General features: G+C 32.4%; 8 protein-coding genes across 8 annotated transcripts, besides 4 other annotated features; 6 read left to right on the top strand and 2 right to left on the bottom strand.

Annotated features, from left to right (window-relative positions):
• Positions 1-2819: part of a mobile genetic element that runs on past the window's edge.
• A 3573-nt stretch (positions 2820-6392) lies between these two features.
• Positions 6393-6494: a mobile genetic element.
• Position 6495: 1 nt separating this feature from the next.
• Positions 6496-9494: a mobile genetic element.
• TVAGG3_0808800 (uncharacterized protein) lies at positions 7816-9108 on the top strand (the record flags this gene model as incomplete). The annotated part of the gene is made up of 1 exon (XM_001307907.2): positions 7816-9108. One exon carries the CDS (start codon positions 7816-7818, stop codon positions 9106-9108), a length of 1293 nt encoding a protein of 430 aa, XP_001307908.1.
• Positions 9495-9818: 324 nt separating the features above from the next.
• TVAGG3_0808780 (2-5A-dependent ribonuclease family) lies at positions 9819-10487 on the bottom strand (the record flags this gene model as incomplete). Its single annotated transcript, XM_001282136.2, has 1 exon — positions 9819-10487. The coding sequence occupies one exon, from the start codon at positions 10485-10487 to the stop codon at positions 9819-9821; it is 669 nt and encodes a 222-aa protein (XP_001282137.2).
• A 297-nt stretch (positions 10488-10784) lies between these two features.
• Positions 10785-11820: a mobile genetic element.
• A 580-nt stretch (positions 11821-12400) lies between these two features.
• TVAGG3_0808760 (serine/threonine-kinase ULK4-like protein-related family) lies at positions 12401-15707 on the top strand (the record flags this gene model as incomplete). Its single annotated transcript, XM_001307909.1, has 1 exon — positions 12476-15670. One exon carries the CDS (start codon positions 12476-12478, stop codon positions 15668-15670), a length of 3195 nt encoding a protein of 1064 aa, XP_001307910.1.
• Positions 15708-16125: 418 nt separating this feature from the next.
• Positions 16126-17068, bottom strand: TVAGG3_0808750 (thioesterase, BLR0278 family; the record flags this gene model as incomplete). The annotated part of the gene is made up of 1 exon (XM_001307910.2): positions 16223-16624. One exon carries the CDS (start codon positions 16622-16624, stop codon positions 16223-16225), a length of 402 nt encoding a protein of 133 aa, XP_001307911.1.
• A 177-nt stretch (positions 17069-17245) lies between these two features.
• On the top strand, positions 17246-18018 carry TVAGG3_0808740 (small Rab GTPase RabB2; the record flags this gene model as incomplete). Its single annotated transcript, XM_001307911.1, has 1 exon — positions 17250-17849. The coding sequence occupies one exon, from the start codon at positions 17250-17252 to the stop codon at positions 17847-17849; it is 600 nt and encodes a 199-aa protein (XP_001307912.1).
• Positions 18019-22627: 4609 nt separating this feature from the next.
• On the top strand, positions 22628-24244 carry TVAGG3_0808730 (regulation of vesicle fusion; the record flags this gene model as incomplete). The annotated part of the gene is made up of 1 exon (XM_001307912.2): positions 22848-24170. One exon carries the CDS (start codon positions 22848-22850, stop codon positions 24168-24170), a length of 1323 nt encoding a protein of 440 aa, XP_001307913.1.
• A 547-nt stretch (positions 24245-24791) lies between these two features.
• TVAGG3_0808720 (uncharacterized protein) lies at positions 24792-25041 on the top strand (the record flags this gene model as incomplete). The annotated part of the gene is made up of 1 exon (XM_001307913.2): positions 24792-25041. A coding segment is annotated over one exon (250 nt), but the record flags the coding sequence as incomplete, so codon positions are not given.
• A 248-nt stretch (positions 25042-25289) lies between these two features.
• Positions 25290-26509, top strand: TVAGG3_0808710 (ER to Golgi vesicle-mediated transport; the record flags this gene model as incomplete). The annotated part of the gene is made up of 1 exon (XM_001307914.2): positions 25290-26509. A coding segment is annotated over one exon (1220 nt), but the record flags the coding sequence as incomplete, so codon positions are not given.
• Positions 26510-27268: the final 759 nt, after the last annotated feature.

The following is a 27268-nucleotide window of genomic DNA, read 5'->3' as shown; positions in this document are numbered from 1 at the left end:
TTGGTCAGTGAAGTAAACTTTTCCATCTGTTGTCTCGAAAGCTCCTTCAGAACTTCAATATTTTATTTGTGAGAGTCTGTTTCTTTTTGAGATACTAGCGTTCCATTTCTATGAAAAGTGACTTTGTAGTTAGGGTTTGTATTTCAGAACCTGGCACTTTCTATTATTGAATTTTTCTCTTCATCTGTAAGTTCTTTGACGGGTTTTGACAATGGTTCTGAACTTTTTGTTTGTGGTGTCAAATCTACCGTTTCAACTTCTTCGGTCATTTCATCTCAGTAAAAATTTTAGTTTGTTTTGTTTTCAAACTGGTTGTTTAGGTTTTTTTAAGTCGGTCTAAACTTCCTGAGGTATAGGGAGACTTGACAAACACGTGGTTGTTGTAACTGCTGGAATCGACAAATCCATCTTGAACCCATTTGTCTCAATGCTGTATTGTTCATTTCATCTCAGTAAAAAATTTTACATTCCCCACGTTTGAGGCGGTTGAGGTTGGTTGTGTTTACCCACTGTTGTGCATGGTTATATCCTCTGTTAAAGAATCTTTCACCTTGGTCCATATAGTGTCCTGCTTGGTTATAGTAGTCATTTGCTTTGTTATAGTAGTTTCCTGCTTGTCTTCCTACATTGTCCATCCATCCTTGAACTTTTCCTCTTGTTTCAGGATTTGAAATAAGATTTGTTGCATCTCGTGCTACCCTCCCAACCTTTCTGTACAGTTTGTATAATAGGTTGTGCTTTCTCTTCAGTATACCTAATGTACTCAAAATCTTCCTTCCAATTCCAAATGCACCTCTGGCTATTGTTCCCACTGCGGCAAAAATCTGGATGCAACTCCTGCTATGCGCCCAAATAAACCCATTTCTTATAGGTAAAAAATGACGAATCCAAACAAGGACCCCTATGTTTCTAAAGCGACAAAGAAAGCACTCATGATAAAATCTTTAGTTCAACAACCAAATGCTTGGTTTATGGATATCTTGGAAAACATTCCGAGGTATAGAGAAGATGGACCACCATACTGGCTAATATTTGTCGGTCAAAACACAAGATACTGTGAAGCCATACCATTACAGTCCAAAAATATTTTAGATATCTTAGCAGCTTTGACAATATTTGTTGACAAATACCATCCAACAAAACTGACATCTGACTGTGAAAGTTCTTTCAAATCAGACGATGTAAAAAACTATCTGCGTTCAAAAAATGTAAACCAATATTTCATTGTCGACCAAAACCATTCTGCTCTTGGTGTCATTGACAGTTGTATAAAAATCTTAAGAGACTTAACCAACCACAAGGTGGTGAAGCAAATGAAATGTCATATGACGACAAGTATAGACACTTCTCCATGGCAAAGATGAGACAAGTTTTAAATATTTACAATAGCCGTAAACAAAAAGGTTTGGGAAACCACTCCCCGAAGAAATGAAAAACAACCCTGACTTAGAGAAAGACTATATATTTAATAGTTTAGTCAAAAGAGACAAACAAGAAAGAATGCCGGGCTTCAAACTTAAGAAAGGCGACAAAGTAAAAATAGAAATACCTAAACGCGACCCATATGAAAATACTATTGACTATGACAACAATGGGAACTCGACAGGTACTCACATTCGTGTTCGTAAAAATAGAAGAAAGTATACAAGAGAATATTATGAAGTTTTAGGCAAACATGGCAAAATGTACAGACTGCAAGCAGAAGATAAAACTACTATTGTCAGACCTCGTTTCAAACTTGTCAAAGTTCAAGGTGGTATACTTTCAAAAACAGTTCCTAACAAATATAAGACAACTCCTGACGAATATGCTAAAGAAGTTGAAAATGACGACTAAGCAATTCTATACCATGCGTAAACTGTCATGTAAGGTGGCATGTAGTCTTTACTTTGTCCCGTTGTTTGCGTATACCCTGAAACGCGATGTGTATGGTTTCCATCTCCCTGTGTGCTACCCAGAAACAATTTATAGCAAACTGAAGTCGTCTTTAACATCGTATCCTTTACCTTTTTTCATTGCTGACCAATCCCAAAATCTATGTTTATGCCAACCTGCTTCAGCTGTACTTAAATCTATGTAGTGACTGTGTGCAGGTAAGTTTTCACCTGAAATCGTTTTACTTCCACCTGTTTCCTTTGAAGAGTTTGCACAATACAAAAACCTGTCGACTATTTGAGTCCAAGTTCCAAAACCAAGTACTACTTCTGGTCTGGTAGAGTTCATTGACGTGTAAATAGAACCTATAGGATATACTGTTTGAAGTATTTCTGTCTTTAACGTTTGAAGCTCTGTTTTGTCAGCTTTTTTAACTAACTCATCGTTAACATATGTTTGTCAGCTTTTTTATCTAACTCAACGTTAACATATGTTTTGTCAGCTTTGTTGTCATATAAATCTTGAGCAGTGAATTAACTTTGTTTTCATCCTCCATGACATAGAATTTCTACATCTAGTGTATTTCATCGTCGTTATGTCTTCCGATGTTAAACCTTGTGGAAAGTTAGGAGGTTTCCAAGTAGTACATCCCCACCAGTTCCATCAGGTTCTTCAACCGTTCCTGCAATATTTTCTATACCAACAGTTGCGAAGAAATCGTGTGTATGAGTCTTTTTAGAATATTCTTTGTCAGCTCTTGTCACTTCACTTGACATTTTATTGTCAACATATGTTTTATCCGCTTTGTCATCTAACATTGCTGGTAGTTCATCTACGTCATAGATGTTATGTGTATGGTGTTTTTGTGGGTATGTTCTATCTGTCCATGCGAGAATATAGTCTCTTGTTGCATCTACATACTCTTTGTCAGCTTTGTTGTCAATATCTGCCTTCAAAAGAAGTTCATCTATAGGTTTCTCGTTTTAAAGTTCTTTTTGTTGGATTTATACAAACAGTATGGTTCTTACTGTCTTGAATAGAACTCGTCTGTCATTGGGTTTAATGTCAGTTTTAAGTTTCCTTCTTTCAATGACTCAGATATCTTAGAATAGTTTGAAAAGTTTGTTGTGTCTTATTTAGAGCTTGCACAATGAGTTGTCGGTTGTTGTTGTATTTCTCTCATAGACGCTGTTTCTTTCGACATTTTTATTCTAGATAAAATATGCTTTCAATAGAAAAGAAAATTCAAGAGTTGCTACAACTAAACCATTAGATGAACTTTTTTACGAATGTCGGTCAAAGTTTGAGACAGAGACCGTTAAAGCATGAAGGCTATCGTTTTGACACCCATTAAGATGGCTAAGAGACCCATCTGTCACAAAGCTATTGGCTTTCGTAGAATGAAGTTTGTGTCTGTAGAAGATAAAAGTTTCCATTTATTGTTAAGGTTTCATATAGATTATATATCTGAAGGGAAACGAAAATGTGGGAGAAATTGAGCTAATACAAGTTGACCTTTCATCTTCTCTACAGACTGCGTTAAAAAATATAGAAGATAAAATAAATTCATGTTATGCAAAATATGCTGATGAATATGCAAATACCGAGAGCACACTTTATGTGAGAATTGTATATGACAAACAAAATTCACAAGTGTCATTTCAAATCTACGAAGACAATCCAAAGAAAGACGAACAAATATATACAGAATTCACTGCAATGTCATGGTATTATTTGCAAAGAATGTTAAATCAGAAAGTCAAACTTCCTTTAGCAAATATTTACAGTCGATATGCAAGAGATGAACCATATTTATTTAAAGATGTTTTCGACCCAGCTGCTATTATTGTTCATGCTTCATTTTCTGGCGCTCAAAACTCTTTCTTATGCTTGGCAAATGACTTTTACGAAAAACCTACAAAGTTATATGAACCACCAAGTGAAGTATTTCAGACTTTCAAGTATGGTTTACTACAGATGGAAAGAAGAAAAATTCCATTATACCATGCGTTTACTTAGAACTTAGTTTCATATCAACTACTATCGAACGGTAAAAATATAATTTTTTAATACGGTTGAGGTGTTGGATTGGTTGCCAACTAGACTGTGGTGCAGGTTCAGGCTGTTGTATAACAGGAGCTTGTTCTTCTGGTTCAGGGTCTTTAGGTATAATACCAACGAACTGACCTACTCTTTTGCCAATATTTTTGACTCCGTTTCCAAATTCCTCTTCCGACAGATTTTATTCCATTCCATATACCTCTTCCAACATTTCGAAAGAAGTTTCCTATTCTTCCAAAGAAACCCATTTTACTATATGTAAAAATCTAAATGTCCACCTAGTCTCTTTACGTTTCCTGTTGAGTTCCATAGCATTCTTTAACTGGAGCTCATACATTCTATTTCTCCTCTGGTAGAAAACATACTCTGGGGTCAACTCCTGTGTTCGCGTCATCTGCATAGAGTTGTTTATATCCCACTTCGGGGTTTGTATAAAACTCTTTCCATCTCATATTTGCATACCATGGTGGCAAACCTAACGCAGCGTCATTTGACATGGCAGTTTGCATTTGTACATCTGTTGGCACTTGACCATAGTTTGCCATTGCAGTTTGTATTCTAACTTCATTTGGAATATTCTCTGGGTTTGGTTTCCAGGTTGCTGTGCATTCGCTAAGTTCTGTGAGTCCATTTAATATTAGATAAAAATATCTCTTACGAGTACATATGCTGAACATTTGCAGGCATTGGTTCATCTTCATATTCTCTATATCTTTCTGCCACGTCAAATAAGTAAATGACACAATGGAAAAAACCTAAAACAAGTAGTCCTATTTCAAACCACATTTACTTACTAGTAAAATTTCTTTGTTATGACACTTTCTCCGGTTTATAGGACCTCTCTCATATTCTATCTTATCGTATCTAAACTCATAGTCATGTATGTCCTCTAACCATCTCATAACGGTTTCCAAACCACTTTTATCGGATGTAAAGTAAAAGCATGGATGGTTATGTAAAACGTCTAAAGTTTCTAAAGAGTCTCTCAAAGTCCAGTCTACTTGGTATTGAAAATCATATGTGTTATAGAACGGCGGGTCTACTATAAAGAAAACATTTTCCTTGTTTTTATATTTTTCATACAACTCTGTCCAACGACATCTCACAAACTCTATACCCTCAGTATATTTTCTATGTTCTCTTTGAAAACATTTGTATAGTTAAGATATAAAACTTTTGACATAAGTGTTTCAATGTCATGAACTCTTATAGCACCACTATATAATAGTCTAGCAGATATACTATCCCAGTCAATATACTCTGCCTTTTTCAAAACCTCTCTGACAGTATTTTTCTTATCTAATGGTATACGTTCCATCTTACCTATAGGTATCTTTTCTTTTAACTCTTTCAATATTTTGTTTGTGTCTGGAATATGTTTGAGACGGTCCATATAGTTGTCGAAGTCATTGCATATAATCTTTGAGTCAGGAAATACAGTATGGCACAAATGAGATATATAGAAACTTCCACCGAACAAATCTACAAATGTTAGACCATTCGGTAGTTTCTTAAGTTCTCTCAATAGAATATCTTTACATCTACTCTTATTTCCAAAGAAGGGTAACGGTGGTTTTGTAAAATTCATTTTATATATATATAATAAAAATGTTTTTACCTGAAAAGTGACAGAAAAACGGTTTTTGACAGATGTTTTATTGTGACTTCTTCGTAAAGACTTTGTTGAGATTTCTTCGTAAATGAGTGTAAATGACCCAAAAATATATTTTAGGGTAGAAGGGTATATCTAACCTCTTTTCTAACCTCTTTCTACCCTCTTGAATTTTCATGAATTTCTTCGTAAATGTTTTGTCAAGACTTCTTCGTAAAGACTTTGTTGAGACTTCTTCGTAAAGACTTTGTTGAGACTTCTTCGTAAATGACCCAAAAATATATTTTAGGGTAGAAGGGTATATCTAACCTCTTTTCTAACCTCTTTTCTACCCTCTTGAATTTTCATGAATTTCTTCGTAAAGACTTTGTTCAGACTTCTTCGTAAAGACTTTGTTCAGACTTCTTCGTAAAGACTTTGTTGAGACTTCTTCGTAAAGACTTTGTCAAGACTTCATCGTAAAGACTTTGTTGAGACTTCTTCGTAAATGACCCTAGTAGTATATTTTTGGTGTAAATTTCATGAAAATTCAAGAGGGTAGAAAAGAGGTTAGAAAAGAGGTTAGATATACCCTTCTACCCTAAAATATATTTTTGGTGTAAATTTCATGAAAATTCAAGAGGGTAGAAAAGAGGTTAGAAAAGAGGTTAGATATACCCTTCTACCCTAAAATATATTTTTGGTGTAAATTTCATGAAAATTCTGAGTAAAATGACAGATGTTTATATGACACTTTCTCCGGTTTATAGGACCTCTCTCATATTCTAAACATCTTCGGGGCTAGAGGGCACGAAGTGCCTGGAAGCCCCACTACCTTTTTTTTCTTTTTTTTTTTTTTTTTTTTCATGTCCTTCGATTCAGATGTTTAAGGTTAATTTTCAATGACACTTCAGGCCATTTGTCAGAAATTTGAATTAAAGTCAGATACGCGTAAGTGCACCCTTAAGGGTATAGTCCACAAAAAATTTTTAAGTTTTGACAATGAAAATAAGCTCTGTGACCATGTAAATATATATCTATGCAAAACGAGAGGTTATGCCATAATTTTTTTTAGTTATCAAATTTCCCTTTTTTTGAGAGAAGTCTCTCAATAATTTGAGAAGAATCTTTGATATAAAGAGATACACATTTGTAGAACGAAGTAAGTGTTTTCCAAACATTTTATATGTTCATCCTGTATAACAATATAAAGCTGCATAGTGCCATCTTGTGCGTTTGCTATTTTATGTACTTTTCATTGAGATAATCCCTCTTCTCGGGTGATTTTAACAGTCAACTCAATTTTAAAATAAAGATTTCATCAAAATGATTTCGAAATTCGGATATTGATTATATAAATAGCACTGTTAACATATTTTGGATGAGTAAAAAATACCTTGTTTTGTATGCATTTAGTACACCTTTATTTTTGATTAAAACTATAAAATTTTTATTCCTTATATAATAAATAGTATATGTTACATAAACATGAAATTCAATAGCATTCAATTTTGGATTTTTTAGATTTGGTAAATTTTAGAAGAAATAAAATCAGCAATCAAAATAAAGAAACTTTTTTTGTATCTTCTATGATTACCTTTTGGTACTAAATTTTGCATTAATAAGTAAATTATCTGTATTATTCTGTGAGCACAAGCCCTCAGTTATGCTGGTAGTGAATGATGAATCGTCATTTTGCGAAGAGAACGCGATTATTAAGGTAATTTTGAGAATTGTCTTGAATTATTTAAAATTAAAGTTAATTGAATAGGTAGGATAACTAGCCTTTGCTAAATTTGTATAATTTGACCTTATTCTAGTTGGATCTGAGAATATTTTGCTGAAATAATAAATTATATCGCCGATTTATGAAAATTTCTCTGATGGGACCGACTCGCTGAAACGTATTAGTGTTAATGGTAACTTGTCTGAATTTTCAAATTTTTTTCGAAATCCAAAAAATCACAAACAAAAGCATCAAAATTAGATTTGCATTTAAGGTTTTCATTTTTTTTGGAAAATAAAAATATTTTTTCCCCAATAAAGTTTATTTTTACTTTTGAGAGGAATAGAAACGTTATTTTGGAATTTTGAAACGACAGAAATGTTCCATTTTTAATGTAGATTCTAAAATGGGGTCAAATTTTTGATTGAACCGTTATCCATTGAAAAACCTCGATTTTAAAATGTTATTCCAAAATATTCATCTAATGATATAGTATATATTTATTAATTATTACTTTTTATTCAATTTTCACTTTTGGCGGGATTTCATTTTTTTTTGTTGTATGGGCCATATTGTTCACCCAAAACGGAAAACAAAGGCAATGCATAACATTTTACTCCACGAACGTCGTCGACTCTCAGCGCGACAGATGCTTGGTGCTTGCATAATGACCGGAATGCCATATACAAAAGGTGCTCGCTTTCTTTCTCTTTGTGGAACTAAGCCCCCTGTGAAGAGTGGTGTCATGAGACAACAGAGATTTTGTGACGATAAGATTAGAAGACTTAAAAGTATTTCCCTAATGCTGTCGAGAAAGTCCTTCAGTGGTTACTTATCCATTGATGCAAGATGGACGCACAGGCGAAACTCGCCAAGTTGTACAGTAACTGCGCTCGATGCTGTCACAAAAAGAGTTCTTGCATGCGTGAACATCAACCATATTGGTGGAAACAGACAGCATGCTCAGTATTCCGGAGCTTCCAACAATATGGAAAGTGCTGGAACTCGAATCATCTTGAAGCAATTAAAGAAATACAATATCTTGAAAGATGTTAAAGAGATTATTAAAGACCGAGATAACAAAAGTGTCTCTGTCTTTAAAGAATTTGGCGTCTCTCATCTTGAAAGATTCGATCCAGGTCATGTATCAAAAAATATCTCAAAAGATTTTACAAAGTTCTCAGCTTCTCATAAGACAGTTGAAGTTTTCAACGACAAGACTCAGAAGATTGAAAAAATAGAGAGACCTTTCTGGGGTCTGAATGCAAGCCTAAGTATGTGGCTTTGGTCATGTTTTGCCGAAGAAAATATTGACAAACGTACGAAAATGTGGGAGAATTGTGTCTACCATTACGTAGGCAATCATTCTTTTTGCGAACCGCACAATTACAAATGCTTTGAATGGCAAAAAGGTGTCAATTCGATCCAACTTCAATTCATGCTCTATGACTGGGTTCACAAATGGACACCCATAGTTTCCAAAGTTTCTTCCATTGGATCTACCTGCATGAATGAAGCGTTTAACTCCAAAATTGCATGCTATTTGGACAAATCAAGAGCCTGGAAGAACATTAACATTAGAGTTAACGTTGCAATCTTAGAATGGAATGATCCAGAGCATTTTCTCGGAGATATACAAAAAGCATTACATCTTCCCCCACTTCCAGAAGATTGTGTCAAATCATTTGAAGAGAATTGTTACTCCAAAATGATATTGAAACAAAAAACTGTTACAAAAGGTTCTAAAAAACAGAACAAATACAAAAAATCCATTCAGAGTGTACCAGGAGGAGATTATCAAGTTTTCAAGTCCGAATGGGAATCAGAAGACGAAGACATTGATGACTTTGATTAACGAAAATTACATTTTATTTATTGTTTTTGTTTTTAATTAAATTATTATTATGCTCATTTTCTTATTTTGATTTTTTCTCATTATGATATAAATAATTTATTAATGCATTTATCCAATAATTATGCTATGATATTTTTATGCCTTATTTCATTTCTCTTATATTTGATAATCTGGTAAAATATAGTTCAGACTATAATCATTTTAGATTATTGATATATTTATATAGGTTAGAATAAAATTAGTTTCATTTTCTACTTTTATTTTGAATTAATAATTTATAATATCAAATATTATGGCGTAACCTCTCCTTTAAAATATAGATATATATAGGCCTATAGAGTTTATTGGCACTCTCAAAACTCTAGAATTTTGAGTTTACTATACCCTTAAGAACATTTGTCATTACAAGTATAAGTAAAGACACTCAAGATGCATTTTTGTCATTCAATAATCTATTCTCTCGCTATTGCAAACAATTTCAAATGTCGCATTCAATTTCTGTGTAATACAATATCATTCACTAGGATCAGTTTATTCATAACTTTACCCACTTTTCAACATATTTCTGTAAAGCAGGATAAATATGCTTCCAATACGTAACATCATTTATCATTTTCCTTTAGACAAGTGCGTTAATTTTTCAAGGATTTATTATTATCGTTTTTTATTATTAAAAATAATTTTTTTACAAACAAAAAAAATAAAAAAACTCATTTATTTAAAAGAAGATTAATAATATCTTCGTTCTTTGTCTGGAGTGCGACATCTTTAGCTGTGTGTCCTTCGCTGTCAACAACACTCAAATCGAGATCTTCACGAGAAAGGAGAACTTTGACAACTTCGATTTTTTCGTTTTCAATAGCGTTGAAAATAGGAGTTCGCTTCATCAAGTTCTGACAGTTGACATCGACATTTTCGTGTTGAAGCAACTCTTCGACGAAACTAGTTGAGCCGCATTTAGCGGCAACATGGAGAGGTGTCCACTGGATTGAGTCGACGCAGTTCAAGTCAACGTCATCTCGATCGGCGAAAAGACGGATTAAGTCTGAGAAATCATTAGATGCAGCGATGTGAAGAGGTGTGAAACTAGAATCATCAGGAAGTTGTGGATTGACATCTTTGTCGTTCAGAAGACACTCAACGCACTGTTTGTGGTGGAGAAGAACTGCGTAATGAAGAGCACTGCGATTCTTCTTGTCGACGATGTTCTTCTCGATGCCTGGAAAACTCAAGAGAAGTTCTAAAGCTTCGAAATGTCCGTCACGAGCTGCCCGGATCAATGCTGTACGTGATGAGTTGTTAGTGGCATTGACATCAATGGATGGATCAGAAAGAAGAAGTCGCAGAACACGTGTGTGACCATTAATTGCTCTCAACATAACACTTTAATTGTCAACATCTTCTTACAGTTAAAGAATTCTGTAACAAATTCAATTTATTTGATTTATCAGATACTAATGTTTTAAAAAAGCATATTGTTTTGATCAATTTCATCTAATTCAATATTGCATTCTATTACTGCTACTAAACAATTCATTGTTTCGGCATATTCCATACAATTCGTATTTGTCAAAAAATTAAACATCAAATCCCAAATAGGATATAAATGATTTTTGTAGATACTAATTCTCGAAATTAATGTAGAGATGTTGGATATAAGACTAGTCATATATTAAGGGTGCACACGAGAGGATCATGTAAACTTCAGAATTTAGAACCTTATTTTTAGGCATTATCTTGGCTACCTATTTAGGCTCGAAAAGCAAAAAATATCAAAAAATACAACTTGACTCCATTATGACCCTTTCATGGAGGTAGTTTTTATCCGCTAGTATTTTCCCTTTGAATCTCTTTACAATTCGAAATCAAATTCAAAACTCAGTAGAAGAAAGGAAGAATCGACTTACTACGGTTGTAATACGAATAAATACATATATTTAATTATTTTTATTTACATAATAATTGTTTGAAGCTCATATTCCATCAAATTTTTAAATAAAAACATTAAAATGTTGAAAATGTTCATATATTTTAATAGGGTTTTGGCACTTTATTGAGGAATTACTACATACATAGTCGAACTGAACTTGATATTTTGAAATTTAAATTATTTATCAAAATTAAAATTTAACTTGAAATTTATAATTATTTAGTCATATTTTGCATAATTCTAAGTAGATTTTGTAAAAATCAAGAAAGAAAAATTTTAACGTGCTTTATTTTTTCTTTTTATAATAATACATATTATTATATAATTAACATATTCATAATGTTTCACCCTTTCAAAAATATAATCCTCCTCCTCTCAAATAAACGTACATACGGGTGGCCTCTTTTTTCAAAAAAATAAAATTTGAAATTTTGGGCTCAAATATTAGAGATTTTTTCAACCTTCAACGATATATGTTGTCTATATCAGACCTCCTTTCTTTTTGATACTTAACATTGTTCCTAAATCTTAGCCGTTAAGGCTGTTCTGAAAATATTTTTTTTTCGAAAAAATTCGAAAAAAATTCTTAAAATTCAAAAATCCCTTAATTCCTGAGGATTTTGGAAAAAAGTTTTTACATGAACATGTGTATATTATATGAAGTATATTGATAAGGTAAAAATCAAATTTTATTGCATATTCATCGAGAAAATAAACTAACGAATCCCTCAAAATTGAGAGGGTAATCCTCCTCTCAAATAAACGTACATACGGGGGCACCCTTAATTAATCTTCACATCAAAAAAACGATTATTTTTTTTTCTTTTTCACTTTTCATATCCCCAAGAAAAGATAAATCAACCAAATAATCAATTCTTATTATCAAACCATTGACATTTAAAATAAGTGTTTCATATGATCAAATATTGAGAAAAATCACAAATATTTATATCCACAAAAAATATTTATTTATATACATATGGACGACGAGGCACAAATAATTTCCAGAATGGACAGATATGATAAACTGTTAATATTGAGTGTGGAATCACTTATTTGAGTTATTGGTTTCGACATTTTTTGCCATTTCTTTTTAAGCTAGCTTCATTATCAATAAAATGTAAAAGTATTGTTAAAATAAAATCGTTGATCACGGTAAATTTATGCAATATTAGATGCTTCCGAATCATTATGTTACAATTTCAGATTCAATGAAAAATAAGATTACAAATCCCGTTTATGCAGGGTGTATGATACTATTTCATTTAAAGTATGCTATAAAATGAAATTTTAATAAAATGAGACTCGAAATATCAAAATTAGAAGAACAATTTTATGAAATTTATTTGAGATAAGTAAGGTCAACACATAATTTATTATAAAACATTTTAAAGATGTTATTGTATTTTGAAATTTTTTTTCTAATTTTTTTTTTTGATGTCTCAGCCCAAACAAATTAACATTGAAACTTATTACAAGATAGGAGCAGGACGACCTGCTCCTAATGGCGAATATAGTCAAACAATTACTTACAAGGGCAGAATCAAACAAACAATCAATTTTATTGCAGCAAAGACAATAGATATAAAGAGAATAGCAGAAGCGAATAATTTGTATTTATATCTAGTTAACAAAGATCATCCGCATATCATTAAATTTTACGAATGGATGCGTACTGGAAATCATTACTGGTTTATCATTGAATACTGTCCAGGAGGATCCTTGTATGATCTTCTAGAGCAAGATGTACGTCTTCCTGAGTCAATTATTAAGATATTTGCCACAGATATTCTAGATGCGTTATTTTATTTACATACACAAGGAATTTTTCTGCGAGATTTCCAACCGAGAAACATTATGATAAACGAGTGTGGTAGCCTTAAAATTTCTGATTTTACCAGAGCAGAATCTATAGATAAAAGGACTCCTCTTAATCTTTTATCGGATCCAGAAATGATAGAATATTTAGCTCCTGAACTTCTCATGGAAAATGCCATCGGATCGTTCGCTTCCGACTTTTATTCATTTGGAGTTCTTTTATACAGAATGGGAGCAGGCCAAGTACCTTTTAAAGCAGCGCAGGCACAAGACCCAGACTCCCCTTTATTTACAGAAGCTCCTCCTGTTCTTCCGGGTTATTCTTCTGAATATAACGATCTTGTTCAAGCTTTATTAAGAAAGGATCCAACGAAACGTCCTAAATGGAATGAAATTATTAAGCATCCATTTTGGGGTGACATGTTGTCTAAAATTCCGAAGTCAAATTCACCAACAGATTTCGATTGCTCAAAACTACCAAATCTTCCAACTTTCGACCCTACAGCACGATCATCATTACTCAAAACAACATCAACAATCGTTGTTCCTATAAAAGATCTCGAATCCGCAAGAATTTCAACACAATATGCTCCAAAATCATTGGAGTCGCTTATTTTAACTTCCGACTTATTCCAACCTCAACCACTATTCTTAAATCCTGCAATAGAAACTCTAAATCTACCAGAATATCGAATAGAAGATCTTAAAATTACAAACGACATTACATCAAAGAATAAGACAGAAATAATCACAGCATTTACATCATTACTTAAGAGCGTAAGAGAAGAACGCACAAGTCAAAAGAAATACAAATATATCTCATATCTTATCTCGAAAACTCAATTGGATTACGTATCAGATGCGATTGCAGAGACTGAATCATTCAGCTATATACTACAGATGGCAGTAGAACTCAAACCATCAACTGCCAGAGGATTATTAATTTTATATGGCGGAATTGCACGTAATGCACACAATATAGCACCAGTAAACCTTACAGAAAAGGCTCTTCTACCTCTAAAGATACTTATGGATAAAGAATTGAAAGTAGCTCGCAAAGCAATTTCCGCATTAGGCGAAATTGCCTTTTATATGGCCAGTACTAAATCAGCAGTTGTATTTCCTTCATTCTTTGAGTCGTGTATAACACATTGCCTCATTGGCACTAAGGATGATATCATGCAACACTATGGTTTTCACATAGTTTCTTGCATTGCTCCATTACAAAAATGTTCGTCACTTTTTGACATGAAAAAATTGGAAGAAAATTTGATGAAATTTAAAATTTTATCTCTAGATAAGCCTGCAATGATAGAGAGATATGCGATAGCCCTCTGCGAGATCTATCAAAACCACGATGTGAAACCATCAAATGAAGACCATTTGAAAGAGATAATTTCAATACTTTTCATGGTCCAAGGAAACTCGTCCGGTAGCTGCAAACAATTATCTCTCATGTTGGCCGTTGCTGCAAAAGTTCCGCAATTTTTGAAACCAGAATTAGGAAAATGCTTAGCAGATACCTTCGAAGACTTGAAACTAAAGTCATTACTATGCGTTTGCCATTGTTTCAGCGATGATTTGCAGAGCTTTTTGCAAATTTCTTACAAATTTTATTATGAATTGGAAAAATTCTCTAAAGAGAACTGGAGCGAAGTGGAAGTTGCCAGCCAATGGACCGCACAGATCGCTTGGAAGATCTTAAAAGGCAACGATCTGTCATTATATCAAATAATTATGCAAGCTTTGACAGTTAAGGTTTGCAGAGAGAAGATGTGGACTGCGCAGTTCCAAAAGACATCTTGCGACAGGTTACAACAGCTCGACTACAATCATCCTGAAGCCGTGAATGCACTTCAAGTTTTAGAAGTCGCGGCGCATGAAGGAGTATGTAGTTTCGAACTGGTAACATGTATCAGTAAGGCTTTTGAGAGTTCTGAGAAGGATACTCGATTCTTATCATTAAAGATTGTTGCTGACATGAATTACAGCAGTACACAGGTTAATAATGATCTTGTACAGTTTGTATTGGATAAAATACTTCCATTGGCCCCTGAAATGCTTCAAAACAAGCAAATCAGCGAAGAAAATTTAATTGCTGAGCAAGTTTTGAAGATTTTATCATTTACAGCCAACTCCGATCACAACTGTGTTCATTTGATGGCGACACAGGACATATTACCCCATGTTTTCGAGAGATTAAGCACAAGTACATCAGCATTACTCTTAACCTACAACATTGTACAGTTTTCAGGCGAAATCATTGACAATTTCGTCAAAGCCGGCCTCTTGGAAGCAATCTGCGACACAGTTCGTAACAAAGGAATTCCAGATTCGTTTGGAGTCCTTTTTGCACTGCTAAACCCCATTGCAAAGCAGTTATCCAATAACCCAGAGAACCAACAAGTGCAGAACGTCATACAAACTATCACGAAATTGGCTGATTTAACTGTTTGTTGCGCGGAAAGGCTATTTACTGGCCATACAAAGGCTGTTTCGTGTTGTTTAGTTGAGATATTCATATTTTCATCATTGAACTCTGCAAAGAAGTGCTTAATTGCTGATGCTTTCCCTGCTTTGGCTGCAAGATTAAGAGATTCAAAGTTCACTCAAGAATTGGCAATCCACATGAAAAGAGTTGTTGATATGCTGATATATGTAACAACTAAAGCAAGTAGAGCTAGTTACGTAATCGCTGCAATGAAGAATTGCAAAAGTTTCATGTTGGCTTTGGAAGAAAGCGTTGATTCGCCGATCAAAGAACTTAGTGAGTCTGTTGACTCGTTAATGAAAATCATTAGGGCTTCTTCTTAATCTAATTAAGATTTTGTTTACATTTATTAAAATTTTTATGTTTTTTTTGTATGATTTTGTAAATAATAACTTATCTTTAGTTTAATTTTTAATTACTTCTCTCATGATTATTCAAATTTACTTGGATTTGATTCAATTTTTTTTCAGAATTTTAAAAATTTTCTTTGTATACTGTTAGGATAAGCATAAATTACTGAATTAGTAAAGTAGTGATCATCAATTTCCAAAAACACATAAAGTTTGATGAGAAATAAAATATATTTATGGGAAATGCTCCAAGGCATCTAACATATGACGTACATCGTAGATCTATGAAATATGTATCGCAAATTCTTCTTAAAATTGAATATTATGAATGAAATAAAAATTTATGTATAAAGCTCCAGATTTGTTAAAACAATCTTACATTTCAACATGAATATGAAAAATAAAGACAGAAAAAACTGCAATATTAATCAGAATAAATATACAATTTTATTATTTTTACGGTTTTGAATATAATTTAGTTAATGACTCTTATATTTGCAATCACTTTCGAACAATAAATATATATCATTGCTTGAAAAGTGAATTTCGATATTTTTCGTAACATTTTCTCTCAAATTCTTCTTGATCAATAAAAACACGAGTATGTTTGCCAACTCCTATAAGACCTTCTTCATCGCGAGCTTCAATTTCGAGATGAACACCTCGAAGATCAAGATTTTTTATTTTAGCTGTTGCAGTAACAGTAGATCCAAGTTTAGAAGGCCGTAAGTAATCAATCGATGTATAGTGGCTAATGGCATTTTGATCTGATATGAAACACGTTGATGATAATGCATTTACTGACGCTTCTTCCATTAATCCGAGCAAGATTGAGCATGAGAGTATTTTTGTGGCTCCGCTTTTGAGAGCAGAATTTATATTTTTCTCAGTAACTTTGAGGATGGCACGCCCTATTGTGTCATCCATTATATAATTATGAACTCTGCTTTAGGAAAACGATATTAAATACATATGTAAAGGCCATACACTAGGGTTCTATCATAAAACACCATAAATTTTTTTATTTTTGAATCACATTATCACAATAAACCAACTTTATATTAAATTCTATGTCATGTGTTCAACAGACATACTAGTTCTAATTGATATAAAACTATTAATTACATGCTTGCACATTTTTGCATTTATTTTGAAAACTAGCATCTGCTCTGTGAGTACTCAGCACTGAATTGAAATACTTAATTCAAAAACATGGTCTCCTATTACTTCGCTAATATTTTTGCGGTTAATTTTGTTATGACGCGATTAATTTAGAAAAAAAGATCTAAATAATAAATAATATGATATTACCTCTGATGACATATATCAAATAGCTTTCATATGAGATAACTGTATCTGGTTAGAGCGATAGACGATAAAACTGTGGGAATCGAATTGAGAATCAACTTACGAAATCAAATTTTGCTTCAAATTGAGAGGGAAAAACCGACGAATTTGAAAGCAATTACATCCACATTATTAATCTAGCTATTTATTCAATTATTTCTATAGCAAAATAAATTATCTATTTTACATCCATTCAATTGACAAAATGAGTGGAATACCACAAGTAGGGAAACCTACGCTTAAGATTATATTAGTTGGTGATAGCGGTGTCGGCAAAACATGCCTACTATCTGCATATTTCAAACAGAAGTTCGAATATCAAACAAATCCAACCGTCGCACCAAGTTATAGCTGCATTGACATTAAACTAGAAAATGGATATACATTATGCCTTCAGATATGGGATACTGCAGGCCAAGAACGTTACCATTCGATTAGTAAGCTTTTCTTCAGAGATTCAGATGTAGCATTTATTTGTTTCCAAGCAGGCGATGAACAGTCAACAAAAGAAATCGTTAATTGGGTTACTAGAGTTCGGGAAGAAGTTCCAACCTGTACTCTATTCTTTGTAATGACAAAAGCAGATCTTCACACACCAGAACAAAATCAACAATTTAAACAAGAGGTGATTCCTCAAATACAGGGTTATGATTGCCAAGGACCGTTTTTAACGTCTTCATTAACAAAAGAAGGCGTTAACGAATTATTCCAAGCAGCAGCCAAAGTATATAAGGGTCCAAATAAATCGCCAAGTCAAGTAACTAATAGATCATTAGAAGATAAGAATAATAAACCTTGTTGTTAAATATTAATTTGTACAATTGCAAAAGAGTGTGGATTTAGAGGATACTTGATCTCATTTGCGATGAATCATTTGTTTTATTCATTATTTATATAATTATAATTTCTTTGTACTATTATTTCGTAAATTTAGCACGGTTTACATGTAATTTTTGTATTTTTGATAAATCCACATATAAAAACTTCATATTCCTTTCATCAATCACAACAATTATTTGATTCTTTTTTTTTCTTCAGGAAATCATACAATCACATTATCTGCATGTTATTGCTTTAAAATGTTACTGCATGGATACCTTCTTTGATTTTGATCTTCGGCATGTACTAATTGATGAAAATTCATGATTTCAGATGATATCAACAATATATTTTGATATCGTTTGGATGTAATATTGAATTTTATGTCATTTACAACCAAAACTTCATATTTGTTATATTATAAACAATTTTATAACAAATATTCTATTAATGTATTGAGCGAATATTAGCATTCAAAATTTGTTATGCTGATAATGTAAATAAATATAAAATGTTGGATTTTATTCTTAATAGATTTTATTTTTTTCTTTGGATGTGAATAAATGCTTTTGATTTATCATGATATGTAGCATTTTTTGGCGCCATGTCGAATTAAATATGTTTTTATATCTTTCGTACCAAAACTGGTTGCCATATCAAGAGGAGATTTGTTACTATAAAATTATGATTTATATAGCTATAAAGAGGATTCGATAAAACAATGGTTGATATGGAGAGAAAAAGAATAAAATAAAACAATTATTGATATTACAAGAATGAAAATTTCATAAAATGATAAAAGATATTAAATGAAAGAGTATGCAGTTCTTGTTAACATCTGCTCCATGTTCAACTAGGAGTTTGACAATTTCAATGTTACGTTCAAAAATTGCCAAAAAGAGAGGATAATCATTTAATGAAATAGAATTGGATAAAATACTGATTGATGTGGAAAGAAAGAAAATTTCACAAAACAATGATGTATATGAAAAGAATGAGCATATGAGTGAGTAATAATAGAATTCATCATTAAATAATGATACACATGAAATGAAAGAGAATTCCATAAAACAATGATATACATGTGAAGAAAGAGAATACAATAAAGCAATGATATAAATTAATGGAAAGGAAACTAAATAAAACAAATGATAGACATTAAAAAAAAGAGAAATAATCCTATGTTGGGATCTGCTCCATGCTCAACTAAGTACCTGACAATATCAATCTTATTTTCCTTAATGGCAAAACTTAGAGGGCATGCATGAGGAAAAAATAAATTTCAAAAAACAAAGATAGACATGAATATTAGGAGAACGAAATAAAACAATAATAGATATAGAAACAAAGTAAATGCGATAAAGTAATGAAAGACACTCAATGAAAGCGAATGTGGTAAAATAATGAAATACATGTAATTAAAGAAAATTACAGAAAACAATGATTGATATGAAAAGTGAGTTAATTTTATTAATCAATGTTAGATATGGATGGAAGGTGAATTGTATTTTGCAATGATGTATATATAAATAAAGGGAATATCACGAAATAATGATATATATGAAAAGAAAGAGAAAAATTTCCATGTTAACATCTGCGCCATGTTCAACTAAGAGTTTGATAGCTTCAATCGAATTTTCTTGAATAGCAATGATGAGAGGGGTAAGATAAAAATAAAATAAATTTCATTAAACAATGATTTGTTTGAAAACAAAGAATATATCATAAATCAATAATAGATAATTAAAGAAAGCGAACGCAATAAAATAAAGATATATATTGGAAGAAAGAGAATATCATAAAACAATGATAAATATGAAAAGAAATAAAATTCTAACATAAAACAATGAAAGATTTAAGTTGAAAATAAATTTGAAAAAGCAATGAAAAACATGCAAAGAAAGATAAAATCATAAAGAAATGATAGATATTGAACGAAACATAATGCAATATAAATATAGTTGATCTGATAAAATAAAGATTGATATGAGCCGAAATATAATAACTTTCAAGTTGACATCCGCTCCATGTTCAATTAAAAATTTGACAATATCAACATAATTTAGTTGAACTGCAATAATGAGAGGAGTTATATTTATATAAAATATAAAAAGAATTACATCAACAAGATGGCTGATATGAATTGTATAAAATTATGAAAAGAAGAAAGAGAAGATATATTTTGTTGATATCAGCACCATGTTCAACTAAGAGTCTGACAATAGCTATCGAATTTAGCCGAATTGCAGCAGTAATAGGTGTATCATCGATATTAAATATTTCATAAAACAACAATATATATGAAAAGATAGAAATTAAATTCATTGTTAACATCTGCCCCATTAGAAATTAAATAAGAAGCAAAGTCAAAATTCCCATAATACATGCAATCTGATATTCTGCAATCAGGAACCTGTCCTAAATTAGATCTAAGATATTTTGCAATTTCAAAATTATGATAATTCAATGCTGTATTAATCATTCCTTTAAATGATTTACCGTCATCGAGCATTTGTGAAAAAATGTTCATATTACAACTTTGAACAGCATGCTTTCCGGATGAGGAAATATATTTAGCTCCTAAATTCCTTAGGTAATTGAAACATAATTCTGACCCGTATTTAAATAACCAAAAGAATTTAGGATATTAAGATTTGGGAATTTAGCTTTAAGATCATCTACTTTGTCCCATGCAATATAGTATAATGGTGACTCTGTTGAATATATATTGAGAATTTCTTCTACTTCTATCGATTTTGACTTGGATTCATCAGATTGGTATCTTTTATAATATGTTAAAATCAATAAACTCTTCATTTCTGTATTAACCATCTATGGACATCTGTTTAATAGCTGTGCATATAGCTCTGCAAATAAGCTAATTTCTTTTCTACGAATAAGTGAAAATTTTCAATTAAACTGCGCACCATTTGGACGGAAATTTTTTTATTTTGGATGAGTTCGATGATTTCTGATGATATTTGTAAAATATTATTGGAATTGATACTCCATATAATTTTTGAAGCCTGATCAGGGTATTTAAATTCTTCAAAGATCTCATAATTGTTTAGATTCATGTTAAATTCATTTGCTTGTTGCTCCGAGCTGGACATTTTATTAAAAACAAATTGTGCCGAAAAGTGACAAATTTTCACATTCTGAAAATATGAAATTGAGTTAAAAACTGGCTTATAATGGTCCACGTATACTATATTTTTATAAACAAGAATATTTTTTCTGCCTTAATTTTATCGGCGCGATGCACCGATATAATTAATTGATAATTTTTCATCAAGTAGACAAACTAGCTAATAGTTCAAACTAAATCAGAAATAAGATTAATCGAACTCAATACAGTAGTGTCTATTCTTCGAATCACGATTTTATACAACTGTTTAGCAAATCCTTCCATTAAATCATCTGGCTTATTCACGACATGGTTTCAGTGCTGGATTTCCCTTATGTGTATCTTATTTATCCGCATATTTAGTTGTAGAAGTCAATTATTTCAAGCATTTTTTCAAATTAATTTCGAAATTAAATCAATTTTACACTCATTACCTGCATGCTGCTCTTTGTTGCTGAAAATTGTACTTGCAAGTAAAACAATGCAGTATCTAAATATTTCAACTTTTCAAAATCTATTTTCGCTATCAACTTCATTAGATGTGATATTAGGATACTTAATACTTCATAGGTTACTTAATAAATTTACGCGAATTGGCTGCTTTGGAGTTTTATTCGGAATTTTGATTTGTTATTATGCAGAAAAGCGAATTAGATGGCGAGGATATATTTACGCAGCTATTTCATGTCTTTTTGGATCATCATACAATACTCTTTTGCGAAGAGTTTTAAGAAATTTTGAAAATAACGAGTCTCTCCTTTATAATTACTTTTATTTAATGACTCCATTTATATTAACACCATTTGTATGGTACGCTGGTGAATTTGATACATTTCAGAGACCGTTTTCAACAAAATTTTGGGTTTTTCAATTCTTGAATGGGATTTTATTCTTCGTATCAAATATTCTGATGTTAGAAGAAAAAAGAGTTGGAGAAATTGAAACTCATGTTATTTCTTATTGTTTGCATTTTATTGCTTTAGATATCACATCATTTGTACTATTCTGGACCAAGGAAAACATGAGTGTATTGAAATTAATAGGAACAACCTTAATTTTGAACTTCTCTTTAATATATGAGTATGAATTTCGAAGATTTTATCGAACTCGATATCCAATTGTTCGAATTCAACAATCTTCCGAAACTACTCATTCAACAGATAGTGTTGTTAACTATAATCTATAAAATGCAGAATTTTCTTTCATTTTTTTTTTTACACATGTTTTCAAGTAAGTTTTTTATTACTTTCAAACTTCTGTCATTTAGTTTCTAAATAAGGACGAAAAATAGTCCCAAATATGATATGAGTACTTAATCGATTCAAGAATTTCATATATTTCTATCTATTTCCCACAAAAAATGTGAAAAATTCTTCAGATATTCAATTTCATACATATTATGAAGTGGCAAACATGAATAAATCGGCGCTAGTGATGACAGGAGCTATTACGTCTTTCTTTGTCTCTTTATTTATCTTCATGACGCAGGCGTAGTTCGTCTCACAGATGAAATAAATAAAAACTGCATCAGAACTATTTCACATTGAAACAGGTTCATTTGACAAAATTAAAAATTGAAGCGGAAAATATAAAAACAATCCCCATTTTATTTTTACTAGACCCTGAAATTAAATGAATCGTTGTGTTTTATATTCTCTTCCGAAAGCATTCTTTCATATATTTCCAGATGTTCAGACAGAAGGAACTTTTATATTATCGCGTAGTTATGATGAAATTTTTTGCGAATGGCAACCAAATGGAAAAATCAAAATTTGTGGAATAGAATACTCACCAGAACTATTTCACATCGGATGGAGACTTTGCGAACTAGTTGAAATAGTTAAAGAAATTTCAAGTATGGAGTCTGTAACTCTTCAATTTCTTTTCGAAGATTCTTCACAACTTCCACTTTTAACTTTTAAGTCCAAAATTGCCCTGGCTTCAATTAAACATCTATTTCAATTCTTAAAGTCGAAATTGATTGTTGAAAAACCGGAGACAAATCATTATTACATAAATTTACGTTATTACGAGCGAAAAATACCATCAAACAAATTTATTACTCACTCAGAAGCTGTTTATATATCAGAACACCTTAAAATCATGAAATCATTTGGAAAAGATCCAATTGTCCGCGGAAAACCTATTAGTTTTGCCGAGGCAAAGAAAGACCTTTCGAATTCACAAGCATTGAAAGCGAAAGTAATGACACACGGCCTTGATGAAGAATCAAGATGGTTTGTTTGGCTTTATTTGCTTGGAATATACGATCCTAATAAGTCTTATGATGAGAACATCGCTTCTATTACAAATAACAATTATATTTACGAATCAATTCGTAAATCTTGGAATAATATTCCGAAAATACAAATGAACGAAACAAGTTCGATTTCCAAGCTTGCTAATGATGTAATGAAAGACGTCAAGCGTACAGACCGAAATTTAGAACAATTTTCACGTGATGATCATCCAAATCTTTCCGTTTTGAATAATGTCTTAGTTTCTTATGCTATGTATTGCAAAGACACAGGATTTGTTCAAGGCATGGGAGATATCGTTTCTCTTTTCATTATTTTGTACATAAAATCCTGGGACAACGAAAAAACTTGTAACTTAGTTGATGGTCGAAAAGTTGACAAAGAAACGGCCGAAAACTTCATTTTCCAGATTCTTTGCAAGATGATGACAATCACACAGCAAGACAGGATGTTCACTGATCTCTTGAAACAACAAGAATTCGCTTTCGAGAGAGTTTTCGACATCATCAAAGATTTCCATCCAAATCTCGCTGAATGGCTCCAAAACAATCAATTGCAGAACTTAATTTTTCTTTACAGACACATTATATTGTTGTTTAAACGTGAGTTTAAACTAGAAAGTGTCTTAAGGCTTTGGGATGCAATATTTAGCCATGAAAAACCTTTCGTTTTCATTAGATATTTTTGTGCCGCAATTTTAATTAATTCATTCCCTCAATTAATTGTTTCAACGAGTGGAGCAATTGAGGAAGTCATGAATTTCATTGACGAATACATAAGGAACATGGATGTCGAACAAATTATTGGTTTGTCGATAGTTCTTTATGAAAGATATCATTTGGGATGTACTTGCGATCCTCTCCCTTCAAATTCCCAGTTTATCAATTATAAGTGTGAAAAATTGAAACTTATCTCTAAATAAAATATAACTTGTTTTATTATTTATAGAAAAATGTTATCCACTTTTATAGTTTATATTTAGGGTGAGCTTGCGAAGCCCAATTAAAAGCAGTGAAATGAGTTCATTTCTTGAAATAGATTTTGTAACTTTTGTATTGAAAATGCATTAGTGTCAAAACTTTGGAGAAATATCTAAATTTATACAGAGCTTTCATGATTGTATCTTGTAACTTGAAGAGCCTAATGAGTGATCGTATGTTGCAATAAATGCATATTCATGACGAAAAATCATAAGGAAAATCTAAACGAAACTTTCTTTTCTTTATCATTTGTTTCGAATTTCTGTGATACAAACTTGAAATAAACAGTCTTTTATACTACATCATATGTATCAGAATATGCGTAAACCAAAGTACTTTGAATATAGATTTTTATTAAGTGAAATCAAAACGATAAAGATATTGTAAAATAAAAGGAGATTTATCCACAAAATTTTGCATCTTACTCTTTTTTTATTTTGAGTTATTTTTGTGTTCAATACATCTCAAGTCATAGCTTTTAAAATTTGCAAAAATTATTAGATTTCGTTCTTTGGCTGCATGCTCAGAATAAAAAATCAATCTGACAGGAAAGTGTCAAGGAAATGAGTAGAAGATATATTCAAGCAGGCGCGCCAGTTCGGACGGATGTAGCGCCTCAGCAAAATGTCTATGCAGCTCAGCAACCTACAACCTACCAGCAACCGCCAGTTAACACGATTCCGAAAGTTGAACAAATTATACCATGGGTAAATCCACTAATAATGAATCCACCTCCGCCACCAAATCAGCCTGAAAGGCCACCATACTTCAGAACGACAGTAAATATGTTTCCAGGCAATAAACAAGTTTTAGATAATTTAGGAATTCCAGTTAGTGTCTTAGTTTCGCCAGCACAAGTAGCAAATGTCCCAGTAATAGACACTAGAGATGTTAAATTATCCCGTTGTCCAAGCTGTAACGCTTATTTATCACCATTTCATAAAATTTTAAGCGAAACACATGTCACATGTCCATTTTGTGGTCAGAATTTCCAGCTTACAGATACAACACGTCCAGGACCCGTCCAAACCCGTCCTGAATTCACAAATCCTGTTTTTGATATGTTAGCGCCAAAGATATTTAATTCATTACCAGACAGCGGCCCAAGCTTCTGCTTCATCTTCGACATGACTTACGAAGCAGTTCAGTCCGGTTTTACTTATCAAATGATTACTTCTGCTAAAACAGCCTTAGACAGCATGAATCAAGATTCCCATATATGTATAATCACTATGGGAGCTGTTCTTACTGCATACTGCTTTACAGATCATACAGAAGCCGTAATTTGCGATCTTACAGATATTTCTTACATCTCTGGCTGCACAGCCACTTTAATTGACGTAATTGACGAAATTAAATCCTACTTCAACTACTTACTTACTCAATCTGGCGCTCCAAATACAACAAATTGCTTATTCAGCGCCTGTGAAGCTGCTTTGGCCTTATTAAGTGGCTCCGGTGGTGTAATTGTCGCTAACTTCTACGGAATGCCTTCAAAAGGACCAAGAGCCATAACAGCAAGGCAAGCAACAGAATCCGGCACAGAAGTCGAGTTTTTGAGGCTTCCTAAAGGCGGAATAGGTGACTACACAGGCAAATTCTGCGCTGCTTTGAACAACGCCGGCTTTTCTGTCCATTTATTTGGAACTCCAAGGCCAAATCAGTCAATGGAGCTTGCAATTGTCGGCTGCATGAGTGGTCTGACAGGAGGAGCCTTACATCATTATCCAGTTTTGGACGAATTCGCGTTCCAAGATTTACATAACGATTTATTCAGAACTCTTACACAGGAATACTACTGGGATTCATCAATGAGACTCAGAGTATCCAACGGCATCAAAATCAACTCGTTATCAGGCAATATTTACACGAATCAGCATCAAACAATTATATTTCCGGTAATGGTTGGTTCCTACACCGTATCCTTCGATCTTTCGATTACAGGAGACCTTCCTCCAGGCGGTGCTCTTCTCCAACTCGCCATTCTCTTTACAAATTCCGTCAGACAACGTGTAATTCGAATTTTCAACTTCATGTTGCCATATTCTACCGATATCCGAGCAATCGGATCTACAGCCGACGAAGGCGCCATCGCCACAATCATTCTCAAGCAGACATCAACAAATTTGATGAGAATTGGTCCGGCGGAGACCTCAAACGAGATCAAGAAGATGATAACAGTAATGAACAACCGAGGACACAGATTCCAGTCAATTCTGACCATGGTTCATTCACTTTTGAATTCAGATGTACTGAGAATTCCAAGTCCATTTGGAGTTGACGGAAGAATGTCCAATATCATTGAGATAAGGAGTTCCAATGTTGTTGATGCTGTTTTGAAGATGTATCCAAGATTTTTCGCTTTGGAAAATCCATCAGCAATTCTTCCACTGACGAATCAATCATTTTATGCAGGAAACATCTTTGTTTTGCACACAAACAAGAAGATTTACATCTGGGTATCTCCAGGAACTCCTTCTGATGTGTTGCAGAGTGTTTTCGGTGTCAGTTCTATCTCTGAGTTGCCTTCTTCAGTTCCACAAACAGGAACAGAGATGAACGAAATGTTGAACAATTCTATAAATGAGTGCTACCAAATTTCTGGAAGATACTTGCCAACAGAGATTATCCCTGGAGGAGGACAATCTCCTCGCGAGGCAATTGTAGCTAATGCTTTGTATGATGACTCCACTTATTCTGGTGGAAACTTAGAAACTTTCTTAGCTCAATATCGTTAATTTTATTTTATTTTTTATTTATTTTATTTTATTTTATTTGATACTAAAATTTATTTGATTTATTATAAACTGTTTGATTCGGATCGTGAAAGTCAAAGATTGACCTGCTTTTTATAAACTGTTTGTCTTATGATGAAACACTATTCATAAAAATTGGGTTATTATAATCAGCATATTTGTTAAATGAAAGTCTAGGTTGAACTTACGCCCGTATGATATGGCATTCAATTAATCATTAATCATTAAGGTTAATTTTCAATGACAGAAATTTGAATAAATTTAAGATGGGCGTAATGCACCCT

Source organism: Trichomonas vaginalis, chromosome VI, assembly GCF_026262505.1.
Source record: "Trichomonas vaginalis G3 chromosome VI, whole genome shotgun sequence".
In the NCBI taxonomy this organism is placed as follows: Eukaryota; Parabasalia; order Trichomonadida; family Trichomonadidae; genus Trichomonas; species Trichomonas vaginalis.
This window is presented reverse-complemented; position numbering and strand designations above follow the sequence as displayed.